General features: G+C 37.7%; 1 protein-coding gene across 1 annotated transcript in view; it reads left to right on the top strand.

The window, feature by feature from the left end:
• Nucleotides 1-27807, top strand: part of CTNNBL1 (catenin, beta like 1) — a 175232-nt gene that overhangs the window by 77490 nt on the left and 69935 nt on the right. Inside the window, exons 8-10 of the mRNA XM_005858253.2 lie at nucleotides 6806-6878; nucleotides 7116-7174; nucleotides 8626-8774. Coding sequence (XP_005858315.1) covers nucleotides 6806-6878; nucleotides 7116-7174; nucleotides 8626-8774 — 281 coding nt within the window. The remainder of the gene's footprint in view (nucleotides 1-6805; nucleotides 6879-7115; nucleotides 7175-8625; nucleotides 8775-27807) is intronic.

Genomic DNA, 27807 nt, shown 5'->3' with positions numbered 1-27807 from the left:
TCTCTTTTACCTATCCCCTGCTCTGCAAAGGTCAAAATTATTTTGACTTCTGTATTTGTCTTGCTCATGCTCCTCCTTCCACCAGAATGACTCCTGTCTCTTTCATATATTTTTAGATTATATACACTGTTCATTAACCAGCTTAAATCCCTACTCTTTCATGTATCCTCCCATCATTTTTAGAATTGGAAGGAAGTGTATTAAGTTCTATTGCAGATAAAAAATTGATACTTATAGAGATTAAGTGCCTTGCCCAAATTCATAGAGCTAAAATTAAAATCCAAGCATCCAGACTCCTTTATGCACCATTCAACCATTTTACTTTTCCCCTACTGGTTCTCCTGTGGGGGTTAGCAGATCTGGGTTCTCCCAGTTATATACCCATAACTGTGTGACACTGACCTTCATGGAGCATCTTTTCTTCATCACTTGGCAGACTTGAATTTTATTATGTGTGCTCATTGTCTTTCTCCAAATACCCTTAAGCTCCTTAAGAGCAAGGACTGAGTTTCTATCATATTTGCATCTTCTCCCAATTGTTCTCAGGGTGTCCATCCTGACCAGGAGCATCCGAATCACCTGGCAGCTTGTTAGAAATGCACATTCTTTTTTTTTTTTTTTTTTTTTTTTTGGTTTTTAAAGAGGGGAGAGGGAGAGAGAGAAACATCAATGATGAGAGAGAATAATTGATCAGCTGCCTCCTGCACGCCCCTCACTGGGGATTGAGCCCACAACTAGGGCATGTGCCTTGACCAGGAATTGAACCATGACCTCCCAGTTCATAAGTCGGCACTCAACCACTGAGCCATGGTGGCTGGGCAGAAATACACATTCTTAGGGTGGGGGGAAGGGGAAGAGATCAACAAAAGGACTTGTATGCATGCATATAAGCATAACCAATGGACATAGACACTGAGGGGTGAGGGCATGAGCGGGGGTGGGGTGGGGGGCTATGTACTATTGTACTACTTAAAGGTCACATGATTTTTATTATTTTTTTATTTGTTTTTTTTTTTGCTAAAAGTATTACAAAGGGTATTGCATATGTGTCCTTTTTTTTCCCCCTGCCCTTGACAATCCCCTGCCCTCCCTTACCCCCCAGTGTCTTATGTCCATTGGTTTTGCTTATATGCATGCATACAAGTCCTTCGGTTGATCTCTTACTCCCCTCCCTTCTGCCCCCCAACCCTCTCTGGCCTTCCCACTGCAGTTTGACAATCAGTTTGAGGCAGCTCTGCCTCTGTATCTATTATTGTTCAAAAGTTTGTAATGGTCTTTATTATCCATGAATGAGTGAGATCATGTGGTATTTTTCCTTCATTGACTGGCTTATTTCACTTAGCATAATGCTTTCCAGTTCCATCCATGCTGTTGCAAATGGTAAGAGTTCCTTCTTTTTTACAGCAGCATAGTATTCCATCGTGTAGATGTACCACAGTTTTCTAATCCATTCATCTACTGATGGGCACTTAGGCTGTTTCCAAATCTTAGCTATGGTGAATTGTGCTGCTATGAACATAGGGGTGCATATATCCTTTCTGATTGGTGTTTTTGGTTTCTTGGGATATATTCCTAGAAGTGGGATCACAGGGTCAAATGGGAGTTCCATGTTTTGTTTTTTGAGGAAACTCCATACTGTCTTCCATAGTGGCTGCACCAGTCTGCATTCCCACCAGCAGTGCACGAGTGTTCCTTTTTCTCCACATCCTCTCCAGCACTTGTCGTTTGTTGATTTGTTGATGATAGCCATTCTGACAGGTGTGAGATGGTACCTCATTGTTGTTTTGATTTGCATCTCTCGGATGATTAGTGACTTTGAGCATGTTTTCATATGTCTCTTGGCTTTCTGAATGTCCTCTTTTGAAAGGTGTCTATTTAGGTCCTTTGCCCATTTTTTGATTGGATTGTTTATCTTCTTTTTGTTAAGTTGTATGAGTTCCCTATAAATTTTGGAGATTAGGCCCTTATCAGATATGACGTTGGCAAATATGTTTTCCCACGCAGTGGGTTTTCTTGTTGTTTTGTTGATGGTTTCTTTTGCTGTGCAATAATTTTTTTAAAAAAAGAATAACTTTCCCTTCAAAAAAAGAAATACACATTCTTGAACCCATCCCACTAGACCAGGGGTGGGCAAACTTTTTGACTCGAGGGCCACAATGGGTTCTTAAACTGGACCGGAGGGCCGGAACAAAAGCATGGATGGCGTGTTTGTGTGAACTAATATAAATTCAAAGTAGGCCCGAACAAATATGCTCAATTAATATTTGACAAAGGAAGCAAGAACATACAATTTATTCATTTCAAACGGGCCAGATCCGGCCCGCGGGCCGTAGTTTGCCCACGGCTGCACTAGACCCACTGAATCTGTCCAGCTTGGGGTGGAGCCGGCAACCTATCTTAACATCCAAGTGATTCTGATACATGCTAACATCTAAGAACCAGCATCCTAGATTATTTGTTTACATTACTTGGTAAAGCCATGCTATTTTACTGATCATGTATATTTATTCAGTAGTCCTTGAATAATATTAAGTGTGTAGCACATTGATGACTCTCCTTTTTGTATTGGTCACCTAGTAATATATAGAGATATGCTTGGATTTCTTCATCCACTAAATGAAATCACTAATTTGTACTAATGAGGATGAAATCCATTGTAGATGATTGCATTAAATGGTTTAGCAGGTAAGCAAATAACAGTAGTGTGAGAGACACTGCAGCACAGTTTATTTTTCCATGGGGAATACCAACTTCTTAGGATATCATGTACTATTGAAAATGACACCAAAACCCCCAAATTTTATTTTTTTCCCTAAAGAAACAAAATTAAGATTCCCCTTTTGTTTCTCAATTAAATCAATGCTTTAAAAACAGTTGCAACATTCAGCAAATGAGCTAATGAATTGAGTATTGGCTTTATTACACAACATCTACAACTGGTTAATGCTAGGTCCTTAGCCTCGATGACCAGGAGTTGGCAGTTTACAGGCCACAGTCTGCTTTGACAGTTGTACAGGGCTGTAGATGTGTCTGAACCTGCCCCATGTGTTCCAAGCACAGAGGTGAGCTGCAGAAATAACCTGAAGCTTCTGGCTGCGGTGGTAGCATAATTATTTTGTACTTTCCAAAAAAGCAGCAGCTCCCAAAAAGGTGAAGTTTAATTTTATTCAAGGCTAGTGCATGCTGAGTACAAACTTGTGCTTGACTCTGTAATTACTCTGACAGCTGAAAGGTTCAGGATTACCAGCTCCTGGATAGAAGAGAGCCCCAGAAGTTCCAAATCCCATTGGTTTACTTTGCCAAATCCAAGGGACTATGGCTGCTAAATGAATTCTCCTTTCTTCTAATTTTGACTAAATGTCCTCATAATTTGGCAGTTTGGTATTTTGCAAGCTTGGAGGCTGTCATCTCTTGCTGGTGACTTTTGTCTTTGGTTAGACATTAAAGATTATTCTCCCTTTTCCTCACCTAGTCCATCGTTTATTTCTTTTCCATCAGTTTAAAATATTTGGTTGTCATCTTCATCATCATCACTTACACCACTAACTTTTCCCTGTCCTATGTGAGTGTTGTACATTGGCTATTTATCGTGTACAAAGGGTTCTTCTAGATACTGTATGTACTGTACAATATGTACTAGTTTATTTCTGATCCTCATAAACAACTCTCCAAGCGAGTGCTGCTATCCCCAGTTTACAGATGAGGAAAGAATCCCAGAGAGGAGGAGATATCTTGTCCAAACCCCACGGGAAGTATGTGGGAGAGCATGTGACAGCCGGCCTTGCTAGCTTTAAAGCCTCCCCCTCTTGCCAGGCTGTTTCCCAAAAGCATCTCTTTCAGGGTCTGAAGCATTGAAGTGCTCAGCGTTGGAAGTTGAAGGGCCTAATCATTTTGACTTTCTGATTAGATTACTCCTTCATGCCAGTTTTTCAATCAAAGGACCTATATTTTAAGAAAAAAGTGATGAAGTTAGATTTTGATTTTTTAAAAATTTTTGTTTACTTTGGGCAAATTGGAAACTCCTTGAAGTGATACACAGCAAAAACTGCAGATTTTCTGGGGGGAATCAGGAATTCTCAATAGAGGGGAACTCAGTTGTTGGGTGCCTATTAAGTATATACTAGTTTATTTAATTACCTCATGAGAAAATTATGATTTGTTTTCACCTAACATGAGAGGAATTGAGTTAGAGAGGCAGAGTAATTTGGCCAAGATCAAATGGCAGGTAATTGTTAGAGCTGAGATTCTAGTGTGGATATTTCTGATTCCAGTCATCAGAAAAACTTTTAGTACCTACTGTTAGATACTTCCATATCTTATTTAATTCTCATAGTAACCCCCCCGAGAGATGTTATTTTATTATTTCCATTTTACAGATAAGGAAACTCGGGACCAAGAAATGTTATTTTGGGTCATAGATGCCCATTCTCAGTTCATGGTGCCATTAGTGTCTCAGAATTTTGTTTTTACAGCATCCCTGTGCCAGAAAGGATATAACTGCCCCATGTATTAAGTAGTTAGGTGCAGACAGTTTAATACATATTTATGTATTAACAATTTAGTGCCATTTGAAAAAATAATACACATGAATTAAAAGACAATATATATTTTATTTAATTCTTAAATACCACAGTTACTTACTGATAGATGTGTGTGCCTTTTCAGTTCTGTGAAACTTCTGAGATCTTGGAATCAGATTGAATACCACCACCCTCTTTCCTGTTTCACACAGTTCTTTTATCACGGCAACCACCAAAACCCAACTTCAGAATGATAGGATGTCATGAAAAGAAATCCACCTGGAGCTAGTAGTTAATGTAGTGTTGAGCAGATGTTAAATGTCACTGTGCTTTCCTTGGAAATTGAAAATATCCTATGGTGCCCCCTGTGAGTTCAGTATAACACCAGGTACCTCGACATGCAACTTGGGAACTGCAGACTTTGTGCCACATAGGTAGTGCATGCTCATTAGTCAAACCTAGGTATGTCTGAGCCCAGATTCATGTCCTTTTCTTAATGTTACTGTATCACTTGATAAAATTAATTCATACCATAATTTAATTTAATGCCTTGACAACAGATAACATTCATGTTCATGTCAAATTCACCTCTGTTTGCTGTCATGTTCAGTTCTTTGTCTTGCATATAGCAGATGCCCAATAAATATTTGTTGGGAAAAAAGAGAAAATCTATCCACTACCTTGGAGACAGGAGTTTATAAAATCAAATAAAGGACAAGAGAGGCATTGGAATCATGGAAAGGCTATTGTTCTAGTGGCCTGATTCTTAGGGCTTCTTTCAGCTAACTGTATCTTGTTTTAAACAAGAACCCTGACCCTTGAAAAGCATAATAGTTGGTGTGGCTTAAATCTTTTAAAATGGCAATACTTGTAACTTAAGTAATTTGAGTAAGTAATTCTATTGGCAGATTCTTGATTCTGATGGCCATGCTCACCCCTTGGCTTTTCACTTTTGTGGTTTGATTTTTATAACACTGTTTTCCTTAAAGTGAAACATGCCACAAATTTCATTTAAACCCTGGCTCTTATACTGAATTTCTTGAAACAAGGCCTTAAGCTTGCTCAGGGAGCATACCTTGTAGTCAGCACACGTAAGTCCTTGCATTTACAGATCTTTTAATCTAAGATGGGTCATACCTGGTCAGCCTCCTGAAACCCTGTGGGGTGCACTTAGGCTTGACAAGGGAGACGTGCACAGAAAACGGAAAAGATGCTGGCATTGCTTCATTAGGGGCCACTCTTCCTTCTTAAGTACAAAATCAATGTCCAAACAGAACTGTGAATGGCGCTAAGGTGATAGAAGTGTTAGCTTCAAGATAAACACTTCCCCTGTCCTTTCCAGATACAGGAATTATTTGTCATTTCAAAAAACCTGGAGAGGTAGCAAGGCTGCTGCTGATTAACAGTTGTTGTCTATGTTCCTGCATTTTAAGGATCAAGGGTACAGTAAATAAAAAGACATTGATGAGGCTTGGTCCTCTCTGCACCTTTATCCGAAGGGCATTGTTAATGATGAGAGATTTGAGTCTCGCTCCTGAAGCAGCAATGTGGACGGCCATGAAAAAGAGTCTCTGCAGTAGATGTGTGCCCCCTGGAACTCCAAGTAGCAGAGCATGCAGCAGGCAAAGAATTGTGGGTAGCAATTTGGGTGTTAAAATATTAACACATTACTGCATATTTAATGTGGTTTCCTTTTTAAATAGTAGGCAGATTATGGCACACAAGCAGATAGGTTTATGATTTCAAATTAAATTTTAAACATTAAAAAATCCAAAGGCACTACTTTGTTATAAATACACTCAACTAATCTAAATACGAACTTGCTTTCTTTTCAACTTCTCTAATGTGTCAGCTAATTTACAACTTAATTTTATCATTATAACTCGTGAACAAAGCTTTATGATAAGTTTTAGTCTTAAAGTTCAAAAATTTCAATTACTTATCTAGTTCACATTTTGAGTACGTAGTATGTGCTAGACTAGACAGTAGTCTCTGGACTCAAACTGGGGGATCTGGGAAGGCTTCCCAGAGGTGGTGACATTCATACCTGGGCATTAGGAACGTGAGAGACATTGTGTTCATCTGCCATTTATGGTTTTACTATGTAGTTCTTGAGAGCAGAGGCAGACTTTTTTTTTTTTACTCTTAACCTGCCTTTTCCCTTTCTAACTTCTATTTTTCTCTAACTCAGATTCTAGTACTTGTGAAAAATTCAGGCTGGGGAGGGAAACAGGGCCCCATAACGTGTTTTGTTTTGTTTTCTCATCTCTCCTATTTCCTTACAGGCAAAGATGCCTTTCGATGCCAACAAACTGTATTGTAGTGAAGTGCTGGCCATATTGCTCCAGGACAATGATGGTGAGGCTCCCTCTCAGTATTGATATTCTGTTAGGATAGGAGCTAGGCTTGTTTCAGATCATGACAGCAAGCTCTCTTGCCTTTGGCATCCCCTTGCTCTCCCTCTCGCTCTCTGTGCAGCTTTTGTACTCTGTCAAGCTGTATTGATTTTGTTTGCTGATGTATCAGTGTTAGACGGCTGTAAAATCTGACAGTTAGCTTCATTTTTTTTCTTCCTCTATTTTTTTCCCCTTTTAGAAAACAGGGAGTTGCTTGGGGAGCTGGATGGAATCGATGTGCTTCTTCAGCAGTTATCCGTGAGTAATTCTTATGCTTCCTGTCGGCCATGAAGATACATGGCCTGCTTTAAATGGGGGGTGGAGCTGGAAATTGTGGGAAGGAATAAGCCATGTGATGCAAGGCATGTGGAGTCTGTTGTTAGGTTTGAGGTTACAGTGGAGGTACATGATTTGCCTCCTTTTCTTAGTCATTTGCTTTTTATGATCAGCTATCACTGTGTATCTCATATGGATTTTCTTGGTCTCTTGATATTTATCAATTCAAAAAAGGTGCTTCCTGCTTAAGTGTATGTTTTGGGGGCTATGAATACCACATTATTTTCAGTTGACCCATTCCTAAGATTATTCACTTCCTTTCCTTTCAGTCTGCCACTAATATGGAGTCTGTTCATTTTCCAAATAAGTTCAAGGAGTACAGGTTCCAGGGCAGTGGGGTAGAGGTCCCAGAGGAGGGAAGGATATAGTACTGGAGGCTAGAATGAGAAATTGGAAATTGCCGTTTGTTCATTGTAAGAAATGTAAATCCACTTGAAATGTTGTTCTGCTGGCATTCTGAAAACACTGTTAAGATTTCTTCTAGCAAATCTCATCTGTGCTATTCCAAAAACAGGACTGAAATAGATCATTTGGATAAAATCTTGAGAGTGTTGGGAGTGTCTGAGATGTCAGTTTGCATACAGCTTCCCTCTTGATGCCAGCAGCCTGAGTGGCTTGGCCTCCACCCCCAAAAAAGAGAGTTTTGAAATGTGAATCTGTTTTCAATTCTGGGATGGTGCTTAGTCTTGTTCCTGCAAGATTATTGATCATTTTGTAATAGACTGTATGGGTATGCAGATACTGTTAAGAGGCTTTCCCCTTAACATGCCACATATCTCTCTGGCAAAGACAAAACTTTTGCTTTAAGCTGTTCCCATGACTTAGAGCCATAGCTGCTGAGTGAGGCAATTCATTAGCCCTGATGGTTAGAAAACTCTTCCTTATATTGAGCCAATATTTGCCCTTCTGGATTGTAGTTGTTTTTAAGAAGGAGAAGGAAGGGGCTGTGGTTGGGTTGGGCCAGTGGAGGGCTTTGGGGATAACTGGAAGTTTCTTGAGTTGGATGGTGGTTTCAGGGGTGCTCACCTTATTCATTTAGCTATTTTAGAGTTTTCTATATTTGCATTATATTTCATAGTAAAATAATTTTTTACAAACTCTGCCTCCTTGAAACTATCAACCACTCATAGACCCAATGGTCAGTTGAGTTTTTTGGGGATTTTTTTGTGTGAACCGACAGCCATTTATTTAATACCTGTGAATCATAAAGCTCAGTTTTTCTAAAATAGGAACTAATGAGAATTTTGTTTGATAAGCTTTTGTTCCCACTACTGTGGGGTTATCATGACAGGCAGGCTTTGGGAATTGTTGAATGCTGGCTGATGAAAAGACATTCTCTTAGGCTCTGTGTTTCTGATGCCTTTGCTTGGCAGGTGTTTAAAAGACACAATCCTAGCACTGCGGAGGAGCAGGAGATGATGGAGAATCTGTTTGATTCACTCTGTTCCTGCCTGATGCTCAGTTCCAATCGTGAGCGCTTCCTGAAGGGCGAGGGTCTTCAGCTGATGAATCTCATGCTCAGGTATGTTTCTTACCTCCTAGCTTTCATACTTTTTGCCCAACTCCTATCTTTTAGCCTAAATTAAAGGACATATAGTTATGGTTTTTTATTCCCTTGAGCTTCCTCTTAGATATATAAAATCATAAAGTCTTCAGAGGTGTGAGTGGTCTTTTCTAAAGTGAGAATGGGCAAATAAAAGTATCTTGGTCTGTTTGCTCTATTTTGTCCATTGGTAATATGACCACTCCATTGAAGGGAAATGTCTTTTTGCTCCTTCTTATAATGTATTGGTTTTGGGAAATCTAAAACTCCTAAACATATATTAATTTTTAAACTGAGCTCAATTTTTTAATATCCCATATAGACCTATCTATGCCATACATTTGTCTGTATTTTATTATTGACAGTAGGCTATCATTCATATTTATATTTTTCAATATACATTATTTTCAATGATGAATTGTACATGTGCTATGTGGCTAGCATCAGAGATAAGAAAATGTGCAAGACAGTTCTAGAACTTTTCTTTATTGTTTATGTTCTGATTTCTTAAAATATTTAAAGTGGGTATCATGTTACCATATTTCACAGAATCCTAAAGTTGGAAGTAAATGGGAAGTATCTTATATTCATAACTCTTTTGAAAGGCAGGAGAGAGATTTGGGGGGGGGAGGGGGTGGTAATAACTAGAGTGTAGTGGAGGTCAAGGGGCAGTTTCCTAAATTGAGAGATACTAGATCATGTTTGCATGGTTGGAAGACTCTAATCATTATTGAATTATTCTTTATGAAATTGAGCCATAGTCTATCGTCTTGAAAATTCTGTTCCCATACACCAAAAACTCTCTTAAATTATTTATTTGGCAAAATATTTTTATAAATTGAATATATATCAATTAAATACAATTTAGAATATAGACATGTAAAACTGCTTTTAAACACTGATATGATACTATTTTGAGTATGACAGGATTCTTACCTTCAAGGAAAAAAACACACAAAAAACTCTTATCACCCAAATACAACCCAACTTTGGTTGTATATCCCTATTCTTTTTTTTTTTAATGTAATTGTTTTCTTGTTTTTAACAGCTTTTTAGACCTGCCACACATGTAATTTCCTATACTGTTTCTTTTTAAACTTAACATGCTGTTTTCCATGCTGTGACATAATCTTCATGAGAGTTTTCAATAACTGCATAATGGACTCTCAGGGAATGTAGCTTACTTAGTATTTTATTGTTGATATAAGTTACTTTTAATGTTTTGTTATTATAAAAAATTCTACAGTGACCATTTTGTGCTTAAAATTGCTTTTGTACTTAATATTATCAAGATATATGTTTCTAAAATACCTTTGCTTTAAAGGCTGGGGGCACAGTAGACCTCTTCATTTGTCCAGTGTGTATCAGATCTTAGATTGATTGAAAATCTTCCTTTCTGGAATTGCTTTAAAATTTTTATTTAAAGTGCAGAGAGGGGCATTGAAATTATTCAGAGGCCTTTCGTGTCCAGGTGATTCCTGCTAGCTTTCCTCTCTTGAGTCTTTTGTTTGCTTATCTCCTTTACCCTTCTAATTGCCTGTTCTTTTGTTGAAATGACCAACCTTCTCTCAAGCAAATAGCAAGTAAAGAAGATGCATTTGGCTTCCTGGGCTTTCTAACCTTAAAACTAATTCTGCAGGGACTTTTCCCTAAGCTTCTTAAAGGTCTGAACTGCCAGTGTCTTTGGATGGTTGAGTGTAAATATGAAGTGATGTATTCCTGTAGCATATGGCTTGGTAATGTGCAGCAGTGGGAGCTGAATAAATAACTAGAAATATGGATTATTTAAACAGGAATGCTGAGATTCTGGGAGCCTAATTAAAAAGAAGCTCCAAAGACTTAGAAACTAACTCTCTAGGATATCCTAACTTTTCAATTTTGAATGCTGAAGTTACTATTAGATTAATTCTTCTGCATTAATTAGCTATATTAGCAGATTCAGCATTTCCTTTTTTCTCTTTCCTATGCTCTTCGTTCTAAGTTATTTTTCTTCTTCTGACTCTCAAGTGGAAAGTTTAATTGGGAGGGAATTGTTTTTTTCTACTAGATTTGTTCTTCTGACCTAGCAAGACCTGCCAAATTGTTCTCTGTTAAAGAGAGCCTATTGAAGACTAGGAAGCTGTAACACTAAAAGTTCAGGAAAATTTCTATGGCTCCATTGCCCCTACTGCTGATTTTTACTTTGATTCAGGCATTCATCAGTTATGAAATGCGCACCTGGAAAGGTGGCAGCGTAGTATAGCATGGAAGTGATACAGGCATATTGTGGGTCTGGGGACCCAAGGGTTCACAACCCACTGTGGATTCTTGGCTTTGCACAGGAAAGAATCCAAATGCAAGCCAGCATAGAATTTAAAGTGAAAGAGAGTTTATTACTGAAGCAATGAGTCACAGAGTGAGCTATTCCACAGACAGAGCAGCCCCTTCCTAGTGGGATTTATTTTTTTTATTGAGGTTCATTTAATTGAGGGGTAGGACATTCAATAAGGGGGCGGAATATTCAGTTTCTTTCCCGGGAAAGAGCTGGAGACTTCTCAGAAAGCGCTGTAGGCCATCTTGGTTCCTTATATAGGCTTTCCATTTATCATGGCACAAGGGGTGTGTCATTTAGTATGTGAATGTATTACAATGAGTATATAATGAGGCTTGAGGTTATCATAAGATTAGTTGCCATGTTGGATCAAGCTGGTCTCTGTAGGTTCTAAGCCATAAATCCTTTGGGGGTTGGTCTTATTCTCTTTGACAGTCCCTGAAGCCCTTATCAGTTATAGAGTTTCATCACATACCCTATCTCAGAAGAAGGGGCTTTGGAGTTGAGGTGAATACAGGTTTGGAACATAGCTCTTTCACTGGGTATTTGGTAAGATTACTATAACCTTTCTGACTTCTGACCCTTAGTTTTTTCATCTGAAAAATGGAGGAACAGTGCCATATTTGCAGGAATTTTATGGGATTTACACTATATATAAAGTGTCTAAAATAATTCTGCAGCTATTAAAACATTGATAAAGTACTATATTTGTTAAGTGCTAGGCTTATACAGAGATGATGAACAAGACAGGATTCCTACCTTCAAGAAATTCAGTATCTAGTGAGGGAGGCCAATATCTAATGAGAGAGGCCACTGTAATATAATTTAATTTCTTAAATATTAAAAGGAACATTTAATTTTGCATGTCTCTATCTTGTGAATTTTTTTAACACTTCTGATTTTTGATAAGGAAAGATTATCAACAAGATAGTAATTTATGTACACACATTATCACACACACATATACTACCCAATTTAATATTTTATCAATTTTATTGAAGCATAATTTATATGCAATAAGACACACCCATTTTAAATGTACAGTTTTAATTTTGACAGGTTTATATACCTTTGTTCTCACCACAATGAAGATATAGAAAAGCATTGTCCAATAGAAATGTGATGTGAGTAAGATATGTAGTTTTATATTTCGTAGTAGCCACAATAAAAAGGTTAAACACAACTAATTTTAATAATGTATTTTATTTAACCCACTGTTTTAAAATAATCATTTTAACATACAGTCAATAAAGATATTATTGAGCCATTTTACATTTATTTTTTATACTGTCTTTGAAACCCAGTATGTATTTTACATTTACATTTCAATCCAAATGCTAAATTTTCATTAAAGTACTTGATTTATATTTATAGTTATACTAGAGGGCCCAGTGCACAACATTCTTGCACTGGGGGGGTTTGGGGGTCCCTCAGCCCGACCTGCACCCTCTCCAATCTGGGAACCCTCAGGGGAGCCCTCTCCAATCCGGGAGTTTCTGTCTGTCTTTGCAATCATACGAGCGAATTGTCTGAGACGCCAACTCTGTTTGGTTTGTTGCTCACAGAATAATAAAGGCTTCTTTTTTTTTTCTTTGCTTCATTGGTGGAAATTTCCTGGAAGTTTTAGGATATCTTCCCTTTAATTTTTCCTAGACACTCTGTGTAATAACTATGCACAGTGCCAGGTGGGTACTTGAACTATCGGGGACCATTTTGTAAAGTAGATGATCGTCTAACCCAGTGGTTCTCAACCTTCCTAATGCCGCGACCCTTTAATACAGTTCCTCATGTTGTGGTGACCCCCAACCATAAAATTATTTTCGTTGCTACTTCATAACTGTAATTTTGCTACTGTTATGAATCGTAATGTAAATATCTGATAGACAGGATGTATTTAGGCAACCCCTGTGAAAGGGTCGTTCGACCCCCAAAGGGGTCGTGACCCACAGGTTGAGAACCGCTGCTCTAGTGTCTAGGAGATCCATCTGCCACCAGAACTACTATTCCCAGAATTCCTGATGCTCCCCACGCTCTTGGTTTTCCCTTCCTGCTCTGTCTCCGTCCCATGGCCTCCCACTCTGCCAAGTCCTCCAAGCTGCCAGCTCTCCCTCTCTGCTCTCTGTCTGGCGGCTTGGGGAGCTAAGTTCCCCAAGCCGCTCCACTCTCCGCCAGCTCGCCTGCTCTGCTCTCCACCCGGCGGCTTGGGGGGAGCAACCGAGGGAGCCACATCCCCCCAAGCCACCGGCTCTCCCGCTCTGCTCTCCGCCTGGTGCCTATGTATGCAAATTAACACGCCATCTTTGTTGGGTTAATTTGCATACTCACTCCTGATTGGCTGGTGAGTGTAGCAGAGGGACAGTCAATTTACATGTTTCTCTTTTATTATATAGGATTCCATAAAATTTACAATTGAAAAAGTAGATTTCTATACCTAAATTTCTTCAAACAGTGTGTCCCAATTACTGAATTAAGTATCAATTTTTAAATTTAAGCTTAAATTTACTTAAATTAAATTAAAATTTTAGCTCCTTAGATTTATTAGCCTCATTTAGATGCTCAATAACTACATGTGACTAGTGGCTACCATATTAAACATGCATATATAGATAGTTTTTATCAAAATTCACTTGATCCCTTTTGCAGTTAGTTCCTACCAGTTCATGTCTGGCCCCAGGCAACCACTGTCATTCTAGAATTTCATGTAGATAGAATTATATAGTATGTGTGTGTGTTTTTTTAACTTATTTCACTCAAATTGTTTTTGAGACTCGTTCATTTTGCATATATCAGTAGTTTGTTTCTTTTTTGTGCTTGATAGTATTCTATTATATTTCTGCATTCCATTATATCCATTTGTTTATTAACCTGTTCAAGGACATTTGGATTGTTTCCAATGTAAGTTTACTATTAGGAACTACCAAGCTGTTTTCCAAAGTGATTGTATTATTTCATATTTCTACTAGCAAGTCATGAGAATTCTAATTGCTCCATATCCTCTTCAATACTTGCCATTGTCAGACTTTAATTTTAGCCATTTGAATGAGTGTGTATTGTAGTTTTTGCATATACCTGATAACTAGTGATGTTGAGCATCTTTTCATATATACATTGACCTTTCTTACATCTTTTACTAAAGTCAAACTTATGTTAAAACCTTTTGTCTATTTTTTTATTTGTGTTGTCTTATTGAGTTTTAAGTGTGGTTTATTCTAGACATAAATCTTTGTCAGGTACACATTTTGGAAATATTTTTATCCTAGTGTGTGGATTGCCTTTTTATTTTTAGTGTCTTTTAAAGAGCAAAAGTTTGACTTCGAGGAAGTCTAATTTATAAATTTTTGTTTTATGAATTGTGCCTTTGGTATTATATATAAACTCTGTTTGCCTAACCCAAGGTGTCAAAGCATTTCTTCTATGTTTTCTTCTAGAATGTCTCAGTTTTAGGTTTTACATTTTTTTTCTATGATCCATTTTAAGTTCATTTTTGTGAGGTATGAGTTGAGGTTCTTGGTTTTGTTAGTGGCAGATGTTAGACATCAGTACTTGAGTTTGGCTAAGAGAAGAATTCAGAGCTAAGGAACTCAAATCGAAGGAGAAAGTTTATTCAGCAAGCAAAGAGAAAGTACACGGGAAATAAAAGAATCCAGCAAGCGGCTCTAAGTACTGTCCTGGGATGTTTGCAAGAGTTCCTCCTCTAGCAGGGGGGCTAGGTGGGAGGGGCTAACTACTACTTCTTTAGGCTGACTTATCGGTCATCTTTTGTCCTTGTCTGAGACACATGAGCCTTGTTTTCAGCCTTGTTCCTCCTTTAAGGGGGTCTACCACATGACTAGCAATATGATATGTCAGGGGACCCAAACTGCATGACCAGAAATATGCGAGGGGCGGAAAGGTCACCCTGGGGGTGAGGTCCCAGCCCAATTTTGCCCATTGCTAGGTGCCCAGTGCTTTCCACCCTGGTGACCTTCAGTACCTGGCCTACTCTGCCTATGCCTATCTACCTACCTACTATAGTTTTATTTATTCTTTTAGTTTATAGGTATCCAGTTCTGGCATTACTTATTGCAAAGATTAACCATGTTCCATGAAATGCTTTTATACCTTTGTCAGCTATCAATTTATCTTAGATCTTTGTGGGACTATTTCTGTTCTTTTTGTTCTCTATTTATTTATGTGTCTGTCTTTTTGCCATCACCATACTGTTATGATATTATAGCTTTATAGGTAAGTCTTGAAATCATGTGGCATGGGTCATCTTACAATATTTTTTAAAGATTGGTTTAACTATTCTAATTCCTTAGTTTTTCTATCCAGCTGGTCAATTTCTAGAAAAACACTGCTGGGATTTTTATTGGAATTGCATTGAATCTATAGATTATTTTGGGAAGAATGGACATCTTTGTAATATTGTTTTCCAATCCATGGACATGATATATTTCATCATTTATTTAGGTTTTTATTTATTTTATCTGTGTTCTAATTTTTCTTAAGATAATTTGATATTTTATAGTTTTCTAGAAATTTTTCAATTTCATACAGACTTTCAAGTTTATTAATATAAATTGTCCTTGTATTATAATTCTTTTCCATTTCTTTTATTTCATTTTCTCTTTTTGTTTTCTTTTGTCCCTTTTATAATTGCCAATGTTATGTATTTAAATTTCTCTGCCTTTTTTCTCATTCAGATTTGTGACAAGTGATTGGGATTGGGATTGTTTTAGCTTTTGGTTTGGTGGTATGTTTGTGTGTTTGTGTACTTTTTGCCTTTTCAGGCTTTTTTTTTTTCCTCTGCCTTTCTTTTCTATGTTTTTCCTTTTCTTTCTACTTTTCACTTATTGTGTTTCCTTTTTTAAAAAAGCTCTGAGTTGAACAGCTAGTGCTTTTCAAAATAATTCTCTTATTTAAAAATAAAGATATTTAAGGTTAAAAATGTTCTCTTACAATTGCTCAGCTTCACATATTTCCAAGTGGTAAAGTTTTGTTTTCTTGTTATATTAACAAAATATAGGCTGAAAAATACCTACTTTTCTGAATTTGAGACTTCGTGGTCTTATAGATGGTTATTTTTTGTAATTATTCCATGGACATTTGAATATAATGTGTTTCTTATGTTTGGCCTTTTTCTTGTCAGTTTATTTTGTTCCAATGGTTTCCTTGATGGTTTTATTTTGTTTGCCTTGTATTTTAGTTCTTTCCTCATTTTCCTTTTTCTGTGGAACTATGGAAATTATTCTTCCTATTTCTTTTCTGTTAGTGAAATTGACTTTTTAAAAAAATGGCTTTACTTCTTTGTCTATGAACATTTGACGTGGTATCATGTTCCTTCAGCATCTGAGCTCTGCCTAGTTCTCCTATGGTCTTCTCATCTCCCTTTTCCACATGTTCACATTCTACTCTCTAAACTAAACTAATTTAGATTCCTGAACACATTTCGTTATTTCCTCTGGGTGACTCACCCTTAATGTTTAGGCTAAACTTCTTTAAGAAGCCTCTTCCCGTATGTCACTTCCCCTAGTCCTATCCTTATTTCACCACTCCTAAATTTTGAGGATTAGGTTCTAGCATCTTTTGCTTATCTTTGTGGTAAACATCTGTTTGTCTCTAACTATACTGTAAGACTCTTGAGAGCAGAGATCAGCTTTTCTTCCTCTTGTATCTCTGTACCTAGCAACATATACACATTAGGTACCCAGTACATATTTTCTGAGGAAAATCTGAGAAACATTTTTGCTGTTTAGAATCATTGAGTCATAGAATTTCTGGCAAATCTTATAGATAGACTTAAAGAATGAGGAGTGACTTATTAAAAGCCATAAAGCTGAGAACTCAATCTCTTGTCTGAAGATACTTAGTCCTGTTTTTTCCTGTCAAACTTTTTAATGCATGAAGAACACAAAACAGGTCATAGGCTGACTGTGATCTTCTAGGCTTGGGGGAAGATCAGGCATCGGCTCTAGTCCTGGGCTCACTGCCCTATTTGGTCTGTGCCCACGCTAGGCTGTGGAACAGCAGCCAACCAAGTGGCCATACTTCGGTTTATTTCCCTTTGGGACACGTGAACCTCTTAGCTCTCTGCCTCCATGATCCTCCTAGGTATTTCAGGGCTATGGTTTAGGTTTTAATGTCTTGTGTGTAACCTTTGCACTCAGGGTTCAAAGAAGTCCTTCATGGATTTGTAGTCTCTCAGCTTTTGTTTCTGGGGCCTGTTTGGGGGTCTAGTACTTCTGTGCCCTTACTTCACAGCCTTTCCCCTCTATTTACCCTGCCACCTAGGTGTTAGTTTAGTTGTCAGGTGACTTTTTTCATTCCTGTGTTAAGAGTGTCTGGATTTCACAGTGTTTGACAGAATCAATAAAGGGGAAAAGCTATTGTGTTTTGTTTTGTGTTTTTTTTTCTCTCTCTCTCTGCCAAAGGACAGATGAAGACATTTGGGGGAAAAAGAAAAGATTGTTGAGGTGCAATTTAGAAATGGAACTCATGCTATGAAAAAATTAGTAGGTACCCATCCTAGAGTATAGGAACCTCCAAAAAGGGAATTATTTATTTGACCATAGTGTTTCAACAAAGAAAGGGAAAAGATGAGGTGAGAATGGGAGGTGCAGAATCTCTTGGTCAGTGTAGGGCTATATACTGAAAGGAAAAGAGAACCGGAGTTTCTGATGGAGAAAGTACTGCTCCTTATGTGTCAGGGAGGTTGACCTAATTCTTTTGATTTGAGAGTCAAGACTTAGGGTACAGAGAGTGTGTTTGGATGGCCCTTGGCCAGCAGCAGAACAGTTAAGATATGACTATAAATCAAGTGGTGGTTTTGTCGCCCAGATTAGCTGAGAGAAAAATAAAATTTAAGAAAGTCACAATTGACTGTGCAGTTTAACAGTGATTAGATTCAGAGAGTACAATTCATAAAAATAAGACTAAATTATACTTACAGGGTAGCAACTCTCAACTAGTTTGCTGCAAGAATTTTTAAGACTGGACAAAAATTGTGCACCTATGAATGAGGACAGTGGGTGGGGAGTGAGGGCGGAGGGTGGGGTGGGAACTGGGTGGAGGGGAGTTATAGGGGGGAAAAAGAGGAACAAATGTAATAATCTGAACAATAAAGATTTAATAAAAATAAAAAAAGAATTTTTAAAACATGTAATACCCGATTAGTCAGGGGCACTGACCTCTTTTCCCTTAGATGGTCAAATAAAAATGACAACAGCCAACACAACAATAGCTGTCTGGTGTGAATGAAGCTGAGATATCTTATTTTTGTCAGATTGTCAAAAAATACATTTCTGGCGTGCCACAGAATTTAGTAATTTATGAGATGAAAAAGGTTGAAAATTGCTGTTACAGGAGAATGGCCATTTTAGCATTTAGCAGGAAATGAGGGCTGAGCTACCAAAATGCCCTCATTGTCCCCTGGATTTAGACTCGTTTGCCATTTCCATGTTCCTGGTAACAGATGTCTCTCTGGTAACGTGGCTGCTGCAAATACAAGATTCCAATATATCAGGTTTAATTATAGCCTGTTCTCCAAATAATTTACTTCTTGCCACCACAAAGCACTTTTTAACTGTATGTCCTTGTATCAAATGGTTCATTGTTCTTTAAGAAACAAAGCCAGTGGGAGACACAAGAATTACATTGTCAGTTTCCTTGAAATGTTGACATGAAACTTATTACTTCTGTTGTAAAACCCTGTTCCAGTTAGAAAGAGAAGAGACCACCTTGGTCCCAAGGGATATGTACAAATGCAGCTTGGGATTGTATAGCAGAAATACAGTGAACCTATCTTGGTTATTAACTGTATAGGCAAAAGAGAGAGGGGTACATAGACACATTCATTTCAGGAACCACCAATTTTTTTTTTTCCTCTGAGGGTTTTCAGTAAGATTTTCTTTGAGCTAAAGAAAAGTGTCTCTGACAAAGGAAACAAATAAAATAGTATGGGATACCATCTGCAAAGTAAGTTTGCAGGCCCAATTCTGGGCTATGAGCTTGTACCACAACATAGGTAGGTAGTGCAGACTGGGGAATTTTCGTGTGTTTTTTTTTTAATCCTCATCTGAGGATATTTTTCCATTGATTTTTGGGGGGAGTGGAAGAGAGAGGGAAAGACAAAAAACATCGATGTGAGAGAAACACATCAATTGGTTGCCTCCTCCAGGAGCCCTGTCCAGAGTCCTGACTGGGGAGGAGCCTGCAACCAAGGTACATGCACTTGACCGGAATCGAACCTGGCCCCCTTTGGTCCACAGGCTGATACTCTATCCACTGAGCCAAACCGGCTAGAGCTGGGGATTTTTTTTTTTAACCTTGACATTTAATTCCCTTGGATTTTACCTTCTGTAGTGGTTTTGCTCATAATGAACATATGAAGGTACAAACTCTATTGCATTTTTATTCTTGTGGTTCTTTACAGGGTTTTGTTGTTATTGTTTTTAAGAGCTAGAGCCTTTTATTCTGACATTCAGTTTTCAGGATTCCACTGCAAAAGCAGAATAATAATGCAAATATTTTAGAAGTCAGCTGTGCTTCCTGATGGGGCTTTGTACAGTCTGTGCTCCAAGCTGCACACATAGATCTTGCTTGTTGTTTGTCCAACAAGCATTCCCTTTCCCCACTTACTGAATATTAGCATTCTCTCTTAGATGAGTATAGTAGTTTGCACCTGTTCTCTAAGAACCAGAAAAATGCTTCAAAAACACAAATAATCCAACGTCTCTCTAGGCTGGTGTTACCTCTTCATAAATGAGGAAGTGCTATGGCTGAGAAGGCAGATTATACTGAAGCAAGGTAACCTGGCAGGATATGGTGTTGGACCTGTCTGAGTCCTTCCATCAGGCTTCATTGCTAGTCATCATTCCAGTGTTAAAGTATACAATTTGATGAGTTTCACAATATTTTTTATTCCATGTTTATTTCTTAGGGGACTTATTCAGCTCTTTCTCTTTGCCTTTTTAGTGGTTGTTTTAAGGCTTATAGCATGCATCTTCAAGTAGTATTATACCATTTCATCTATAGTGTAAGAACCTCACAACAATAAACTTCCATTTCTCCTTGCTGGTCTTTGTGTTGCAGTTGTCATACATTTTACTTTTATGTATGTTATAAATCTCTTTATCTATTGTTCTTTTTGTTTAAGTGGTCAGTTAACTTTTAAATATTTCTTTTAAGAAAAAGTTTTTTTATGTGGACCTAGATATTTGCCATTGCCAGTGCTCTTCACGCCTTTGTGTAGATTCAGATTTCCATCTGGTATCAGTTTTCTTCTTCCCAAATTATTCCCTTCACATTTCTTGTATGAAATTTGTCAGCTTGTCTTATATGAAATTGGTGATGACTTCTGTCAGCTTGTTTGTGTCTGAAAAAGAATTTGCCTTCATCTTTGAACAATATTTTTACCAGGTACAGCATTCTAGGTTGATAGGGGTTTTTCCCCCTTTCATTATTCTTTGAGTGTTACTCCACTGTCATCTGGATTGCTTAGTTTGCAATGAGAAGTCTGCTGTTACTTTTATATTTGTTCTCCCGTATGTAATATGTCCCCTTTCTCCCCAGATGTTTTTGGAATTTTCTCTTTATTATTGATTTTGAATAGTTTTATGATGTGATACCTGATGTAGTTATCTTCATGTCTATTATGTCTGGGGTTTGTTATTGAGCTTCTTGGATCTGTAGGTTTATAGTTTTCATCATATGTGGAAAATTTTCAAATATATTTTCTGCCCCACTCCTCCTTCCAGGAATTTCAATTACATGTGTATGAGGCTGTTTGAAATTGTCCAACCATAGCTTACGGGTGATCTATTAATTTTCTTCAGCCTTTTTTCTTTCTGTTTCTATTGTTGTATATTCAAACTCACTCTTTTCTTCTGCAATGTGTAATCTGCAATTAATTTCACTCCGTGTATTTTTCATCAGAACATTATGTTTTTCTTCTTGAGATGTTCAACTTGGGTCTTTTTATATATTCCCGGTTTCCAGTTAACATGCTGAATGAAGCTTTTCTTTACCTCTTGAACATATCAAATGTGGTTGTAATAATGGTTTTAATGTTCTTATCTTCTGTCATCCATGTTATTTTTACTAATGATTTGTTTCCTTCTTTATGGGTAATATTTTCCTCCCCCATTGAATGCCTGATAATTTTTTACTGAAATTCAGTTATTATTAATTTTATCTTGGATGCTGGATTTTTTTTGTATCCTTATAAATATTATTGAGATTTGTTCCAAGATGTAGTTAAACTAGTTTGAACTAGTTTTGAGTTCCAAATTGAGTCTATGGCCAATTTTGCCCCATGACTGAAGCAATACCCTACTGAGTACTCTCCCTGACAAACAGAGTTCACAAGGTTTTCCCACTGCAACTGCTGGGAACACAAAACATTCTTAGCCCTCAGTGAGCTCTAGGGATTGTTTCCCTTTCTTTCAGCCTTAGTGTCCTCACATGCATGTTCTAACCAGTATTCAACTGACCACTTGAAGGGGACCCTCTGTGCAGCTCTTGGTTCTGGTACTCTGTCCTGTGCAAATGGCCACCTTGGTCTCCCCAGGCTCTCCCCTGTCCTGAGCCTAGAAACTCTCTTCAAGCAATTGAGCCCATTTCATGTGTTTCCCTCTCCCTGGAATCACTGTACTGTGCTGCCTGATGCTAGGTGTCTGAAAATGATTGTTTTGTATCTTTTGTCCTCCTGTTTGTTCATTTTAGGCATAGGAGGGGATATAAATCCATTAGTCCCAAAGTGGAAGTCCAGCAATATATTATATACTCCTAAAAATACTTTCTAAACTATTTTTCTGACTATTTATTGCTGATGAATAGTAATGCAACTAACTTTTGTGTATTGATCTTTTATTAAGCAACTTTGCTATGTAATGTGTCAGTCGGGTTTTGTTGGGATAACACCCCCAACATCTAAAGACTTTCAATGACAAATGTTTAGTTTTTACTCCTGGTGCATTCATCACTGGCCACCTGAAGCTCTGCTCCATATCTTATTTTGGGATTCAGGCTGAAGGAGCAGTGTTTAATGGGACATGCCTCTCTCATGGCAGAGAAAGAAGACTAAATGATTCGCTGAGTATTAAAACGTCCCCTCTAAAAACACATATATTACTTAAACTCACATTTTATTGGCCATAAAAAGTCACATGGCCAACTCTGATGTCAGGAGGAGGGATGTATAAGCAGTGAGGTGTTTGAGCTGGCTCGTATAACTCATGAGAGCTGATTGTACACATCTCTTTCCAGTATTGTGTTTAGTAATATCACGTTGGTAACTTGAAATCAGTTATGGTGGGAATATTTACACCATGTAAATTGGCAAACAACAAATCAGCACTTTTTTCCTGGAGAGCTAGTTGTTAAACTTTTAGTAGCAAATATCAGTTATATGCCTCTTTTAGGGAATAGTTGGGAACTAGATTACTTTTTGTCACATTTCATTTTAATAATTTGTTAATTTGCATATGTTTAAATTTTACTAGCAATGGCCTCTAGTGCAGTATTGAATAGGAGTAGTGATAAAGGGCAAACTTGTCTTCCCCTGGTGTTAAAGGAATGCAAAATTTTTGTTGATAGCACTTATCAGATTAAGAACATTTTTTCTCTTTCTCATAGCATGGATTTAATCTATCATATTACCAAATGCTTTTTATGTATTTATTGAGATGTTTTTTAAGTGAAAATTGCATTAATGGATTTTCTGATGTTGAATTAACCTTGCATTCCTGGGATAAGCCCATCTCTTTATATGTTTTCTAGGATTTTGTATTTTATTTATAAATTTTATATCTATATTTAGGCATGAGATTGGCCTGTAATTTTACTTTCTAAAAGATTTTGGTATCAGAGCATTTTATTTGTTTGTTTGTAAGCTTTATTAAATTAATTGAATAGTGTTCCTTATTTTTCTGTTTTCTTTAGGAGTTTGGGTAAAACTGGAATTATTCCCCTCTTGAATGTTTGGTAGAACTTAATAGTGCATTTTCTTTAAGAGGAGATTTTTAAGTATTGATTCTGGTTTTTGAATGGTTATAGATCCATTTAGAAAATCTTCTTCATTTTTCTTGAATCAAGTAGGGAAATTTACATACCAGTATTCCTAGGAATTTGTCTGTCTCCTCTATTTTTCAAGTTTTGGCAGTTGTTCTTAATGTTCACTGTATCTGTAGTTTTCTCTTCTATTCATTTCCATTATTGCTTATTTGTTCCTTTTCTTTTTTTCTCAATCACTGTTGGTAAAGATTTCTAAATTTTATTGGTCTTTTTAAATAACCTAATTTGGGCTTTTTTCATCCTCTTTATTAGGGGTTGGCAACTAATAAAGGCCTAGAAACCATCTAAGGCCTGTGGGCCAAATCTGGCTGAGTCCTGCTTCTCTATGGCCTGCAAGCTAAGAATGGTTTTTATATCTTAAAGGTTTTAATTCATATATAGGGTGGATAACTATAATACAAATAAATAATACAATAATTAATAATAATACAAGACTACAAATGTAAGCCTACTTTTGCCCACCCTTGTATAAAAACTTACACACACAAAGAGAAAGGTGCCACAGAGACTGTATGGCCTGTGAAATCTAAAATACTTTGGCCTTTTACATAAAGTTTGCCAACCCGTGCTCTCTAGAGTTCTTTATTTTTGGTCATTGATTGTTTATCTTACTTTACTGTTGACTTAGCCATGCTATGAGTGTTTTTTCTGCATATCTAGCCCTAGAAACAAAAAATTTAACCTCTGTTTTATACATACTTGTTTTGTTTCCTGGCATAGATAAGTCAAGTAGTAATTGGTACCAGCAGTTTTTAAAAAATGGATGGGAATAGAAATTAAAAATTGAAAAATTGTGTCCGGCAACATAGAAGACCACCATTATTCTCTTTAATGGTGGAATATCCCTTAGCATCTCTCAGAGCACCTGTGTTCTTTAGGCACTGTAGTTTGAAGCTATCTTACTTAATTCATAGAAATCCTGGATCCTAGAAAGTGATCTTATATTTTGGAAGCTAAAAGGCAGTGAACTTTATCATGTACATTGGAAAGCAAGCAAAAATGATCTTATGGCATTATCAAGTTTCTTGTCAGGATTAGTTTATGCTTCACTGTGTCTTTTGTCCTTCAAATAAGTTTCCTCCAGGGTTCCATTCCTCTTTTGTATATGTTTTCTGTACCCTTTTAGAGTGGTCTTATTCATACCATTGATTCAGTTACTCCCCATAAATTTAATGATTCTTCCAAATTTCCCCCTATTTTTAATCTCATTCCTAGACTTCAGACTTATAAGAAAAAGTTGGACATTGTTGTCATGTCTCATAGGCACCTCAGGTTCAATCTGAACTCAGTACTTTTCATTCCTAGTCTACTATCACTTTGCCTTTTTTTACCAGTCTCTCTGCCTCTTATATATGTTCTCCCTTTCTTCTGCTTCCCTGGGATCCCTCCCCGCCCCAATATTGTCCAACTCAACTCACTGTGGCAAGTGTAATCTTTCCAATACACAAGATCAGCAGGTCCCATGCTTTGTTGCTGCCCTCTTGCTCTTTTTATTCAAGTAGTACCATGCACCACTTCCCTGAATGTTCCATGCTTATTCGTGTCGTTGCATGTGCAGTTGTTTCCTTTTGCTTGAAATACCTTTTTCCTTTTTGCTTGTACAGGAAAGACATTCAGTGAAGCATGGTTCAGGCATCATCTCCTTATGAGGCCTCCTTGACTCAGAGATAGTCAGCCCCCCTTCCGGTATTCACATTCTACTTTTTATACACCTCACTGTAATACTTAGCTACTCTCAGCATATTTATTGTCTGCATATCTGTCTCCCCTGTGAACTGAGCTCCCCAGAAGTGTGAGCTGTGGCTGTCTCTACATCCTCAACTTAATATCTGGCACATGTTAAGTACCTCGTAAATATTTGATAAAAGAACAAATGAACAAAAAATTACACTCAGAATGCATGTTCATTGCAAAAGTGTTTTTTTGTCTAATATAGAAGAATAAGCTAACTTCCCTCTCCCACCCCTCCTCATCATCAGAAGGTTCACTTTTTCAGAATAGGGAGCAGTAGATGGCTCCCAGTTATTTCCCACAACCATCCACATTTATGGAGGCTTTTGCATTCACATTGGTCCTGGCATGATCGACAACCTGATGAACCCAGACAAGACTAAGATAAACTACTTGTCCTCCAGCAGAATAAATATTTCAAATAAAGTCAACCCAAGAAAGTCAGGCCAAACAGCTATTGATTGCTAAAAGCCTGAATTTAAGCCCAATGAATATTCCAAAGTTCACCTCCATGCAGCTTGCCTAAATGGTGATCAATATGCAATTACTGCCCCCCTTTAAACGTGTCTTACACTGCCTATCTGAAGAAGGGTTTTGCTTTTAAAATCTTTTGTTTGTTAAATTTGCTTAGGCAAGAAAAAAAGACTTGACTAAACCAGAGTTCTTTGCCTTCAGGATTTCAAACAATTGCATGTTATTTTTGAAATGGTTTGAATGTATGCTGAATGGTAACTGAAGGTGCCCTGTTACATGGCCGTCATTCATTTCAAGAGGCCTTTTCCTGAGTGTCTAAACAATAAGGATATTGTAACTTAGTTTCCTAATTTCTGCTTACATGATTATCTGTCCTAGTCATAACCTTTGTAAATTCAAGTTTATAAAGTAGATTGCTAAAGTACAGCTGCAGTAAAAGCAAATAAATATTTTTGTCTAGTTTTATCTTAGAATTTCATCTTCATGCAAAAAACCGAACCTGCTGAATTTGGAGCCTGTTTACTCTGCTCCTGATATTTAAGACTTTATGTTTCACAAATATGCCTTTTTTATACCCCGACCATTGTCAGAACCTTTGTCATTGTTTTAAATATGTTTTCATTGATCTTTAGAGAGAGGTGAAGTGAGAGGGAAAAAGAAATAGACACATCGATGAGAGAGAAAAATCATTGGTCAGCTTTTTCCTGCATTCCCCCTACTGGGTGGGGATCAAGCCCGAAACCAGGGCATGTGCCCTGACTGGGAATCAAACCAGTGACTTCTTTTTTCATGTGTCGATGCTCAACCACTGAGCCACGGTGGCTGGGCCCTTTGTCATTTTTCACTTACCCTGTTGTTACTGTCCTCCCTACCCAAAGCTCTACATCCCTTTATCACACTGCTGCCAGATAAAGCTATCTGAAATGTATCTATCTAATGCCCTCCTTTTCTTAAACATTTCATGGCTTCTGAACATGTGTGGCATGGAGCCCAGGTTCCTGGTAGCACATCTAGTTCCTGCCCACCGCCTCAGTCGTCTTCCATCAGTGGTCATTCAAAACGACTTCTAGGTCCCTCAGGTGGCATGCTCTTACAGGCCTTCTGTACCTTTTGCAGATGCTGTTTACCCACCACTGCCACCAATGTCATTGCTCTCTCTTCTCTGCCTGGCAAATACTCATTCTTCAGACTCAGTTCAGATATCACCTTCCATTTGGACACATTCACTAACTTCTCCCTGATAAAGTTAACTATCTCCACCTCCCACCTCCTTGGACTTAATTTTCACTGCTTCAAGCTTTTGAAATTATTTTTATTTATCTGTTCTTTAATTGCTTAAAGACAGGGAGCTTATAATTCTCAACAGCTAGTGTAGTGCCTGTTGCATGAAGGCAGGTGCTTAGCAGTAGCCTCTTTTTTCTTTTAAACTCAGTAGTTGGATTGAATGTCATAAGTGAGTATCTATGGATTGCTTTGATTGGTCCCACAGCAAGGGGAATAAGGGTAGGAATAGTCACAATACATCTTGGTGTTTGATGTTGGCACCAAGTGGGATGACCGAACTGTCTCAGTTTGCCTAGAACTGAGGGATTTCCTGGGATGTGGCACTTTGAGTGGTAAAAATGGAACCGTCTCAGGTAAATAAGGATGGTCTTGCCACCAACAGGTACTGTTGGAAAGCTTTTTACCTACTCTCCTTCCTTCACTCATTGAGACTCAATCCTGACTGGCTTGTCTAACCCAAGATTGCACTGTTAACACCTTAATAGTGCAGCGTTTTCATAGTGCTTCCTCTGCTAAAGACTATTCAAAGGGATGTTATTTCTGATTCCTTTTCTTTGGCTTTCATGTAAGAATTTGGCTTTCATGTAAGAAATCCAAATTGAATCTTTGGATTATGTTACTACCACCTTTTTTACCAGGCTTGCCTTTCATTGCCTGACTGACCAGTTGCCTAGTTCTATCAATTACTTCTCCCCCTTTTTTTTAATCTTTAGTCTCTTCATTACCATTAGTTATTTGACACCCTAAAAATATGATTAAATTATCCATATTGGCATGCTTAGGCCCTATCCATCTTTCTAGCTTTTGGTATACTCAGGTTCTACCCATTCATCTTTTTGCACACTTGGTGTAAGAACCTCCCCCTGTGCCATCTTGGCCAATGGGAGAGACTCCCCAGCACTCCAGCTGACCGTCTACATTAGCAATATTATTAAAAATAATAATTTTTTAAAATTTTACCCTGGCTTTTCTCTCAAGCTGATGGACTCTCTTATCTTTACTAATGAGTAACCTCTTACTCCTCTTACTTTCTCACCTCTTTTCAAATATTTGCATATGTATATCTTTCCCCATATTCCCCCAAATTTTCTCTCTCTCTCTCTCTCTCTCTCTCTCTCTCTCTCTCTCCCCCTCCCTCCCTCTTAACACATAATAGTC

Source organism: Myotis brandtii, unplaced genomic scaffold (assembly GCF_000412655.1).
Source record: "Myotis brandtii unplaced genomic scaffold, ASM41265v1 scaffold1163, whole genome shotgun sequence".
Taxonomy (NCBI): Eukaryota; Metazoa; Chordata; class Mammalia; order Chiroptera; family Vespertilionidae; genus Myotis; species Myotis brandtii.
Note: the sequence above shows the minus strand (reverse complement) of the source record. Positions and strands in the feature narration are given on the sequence as shown.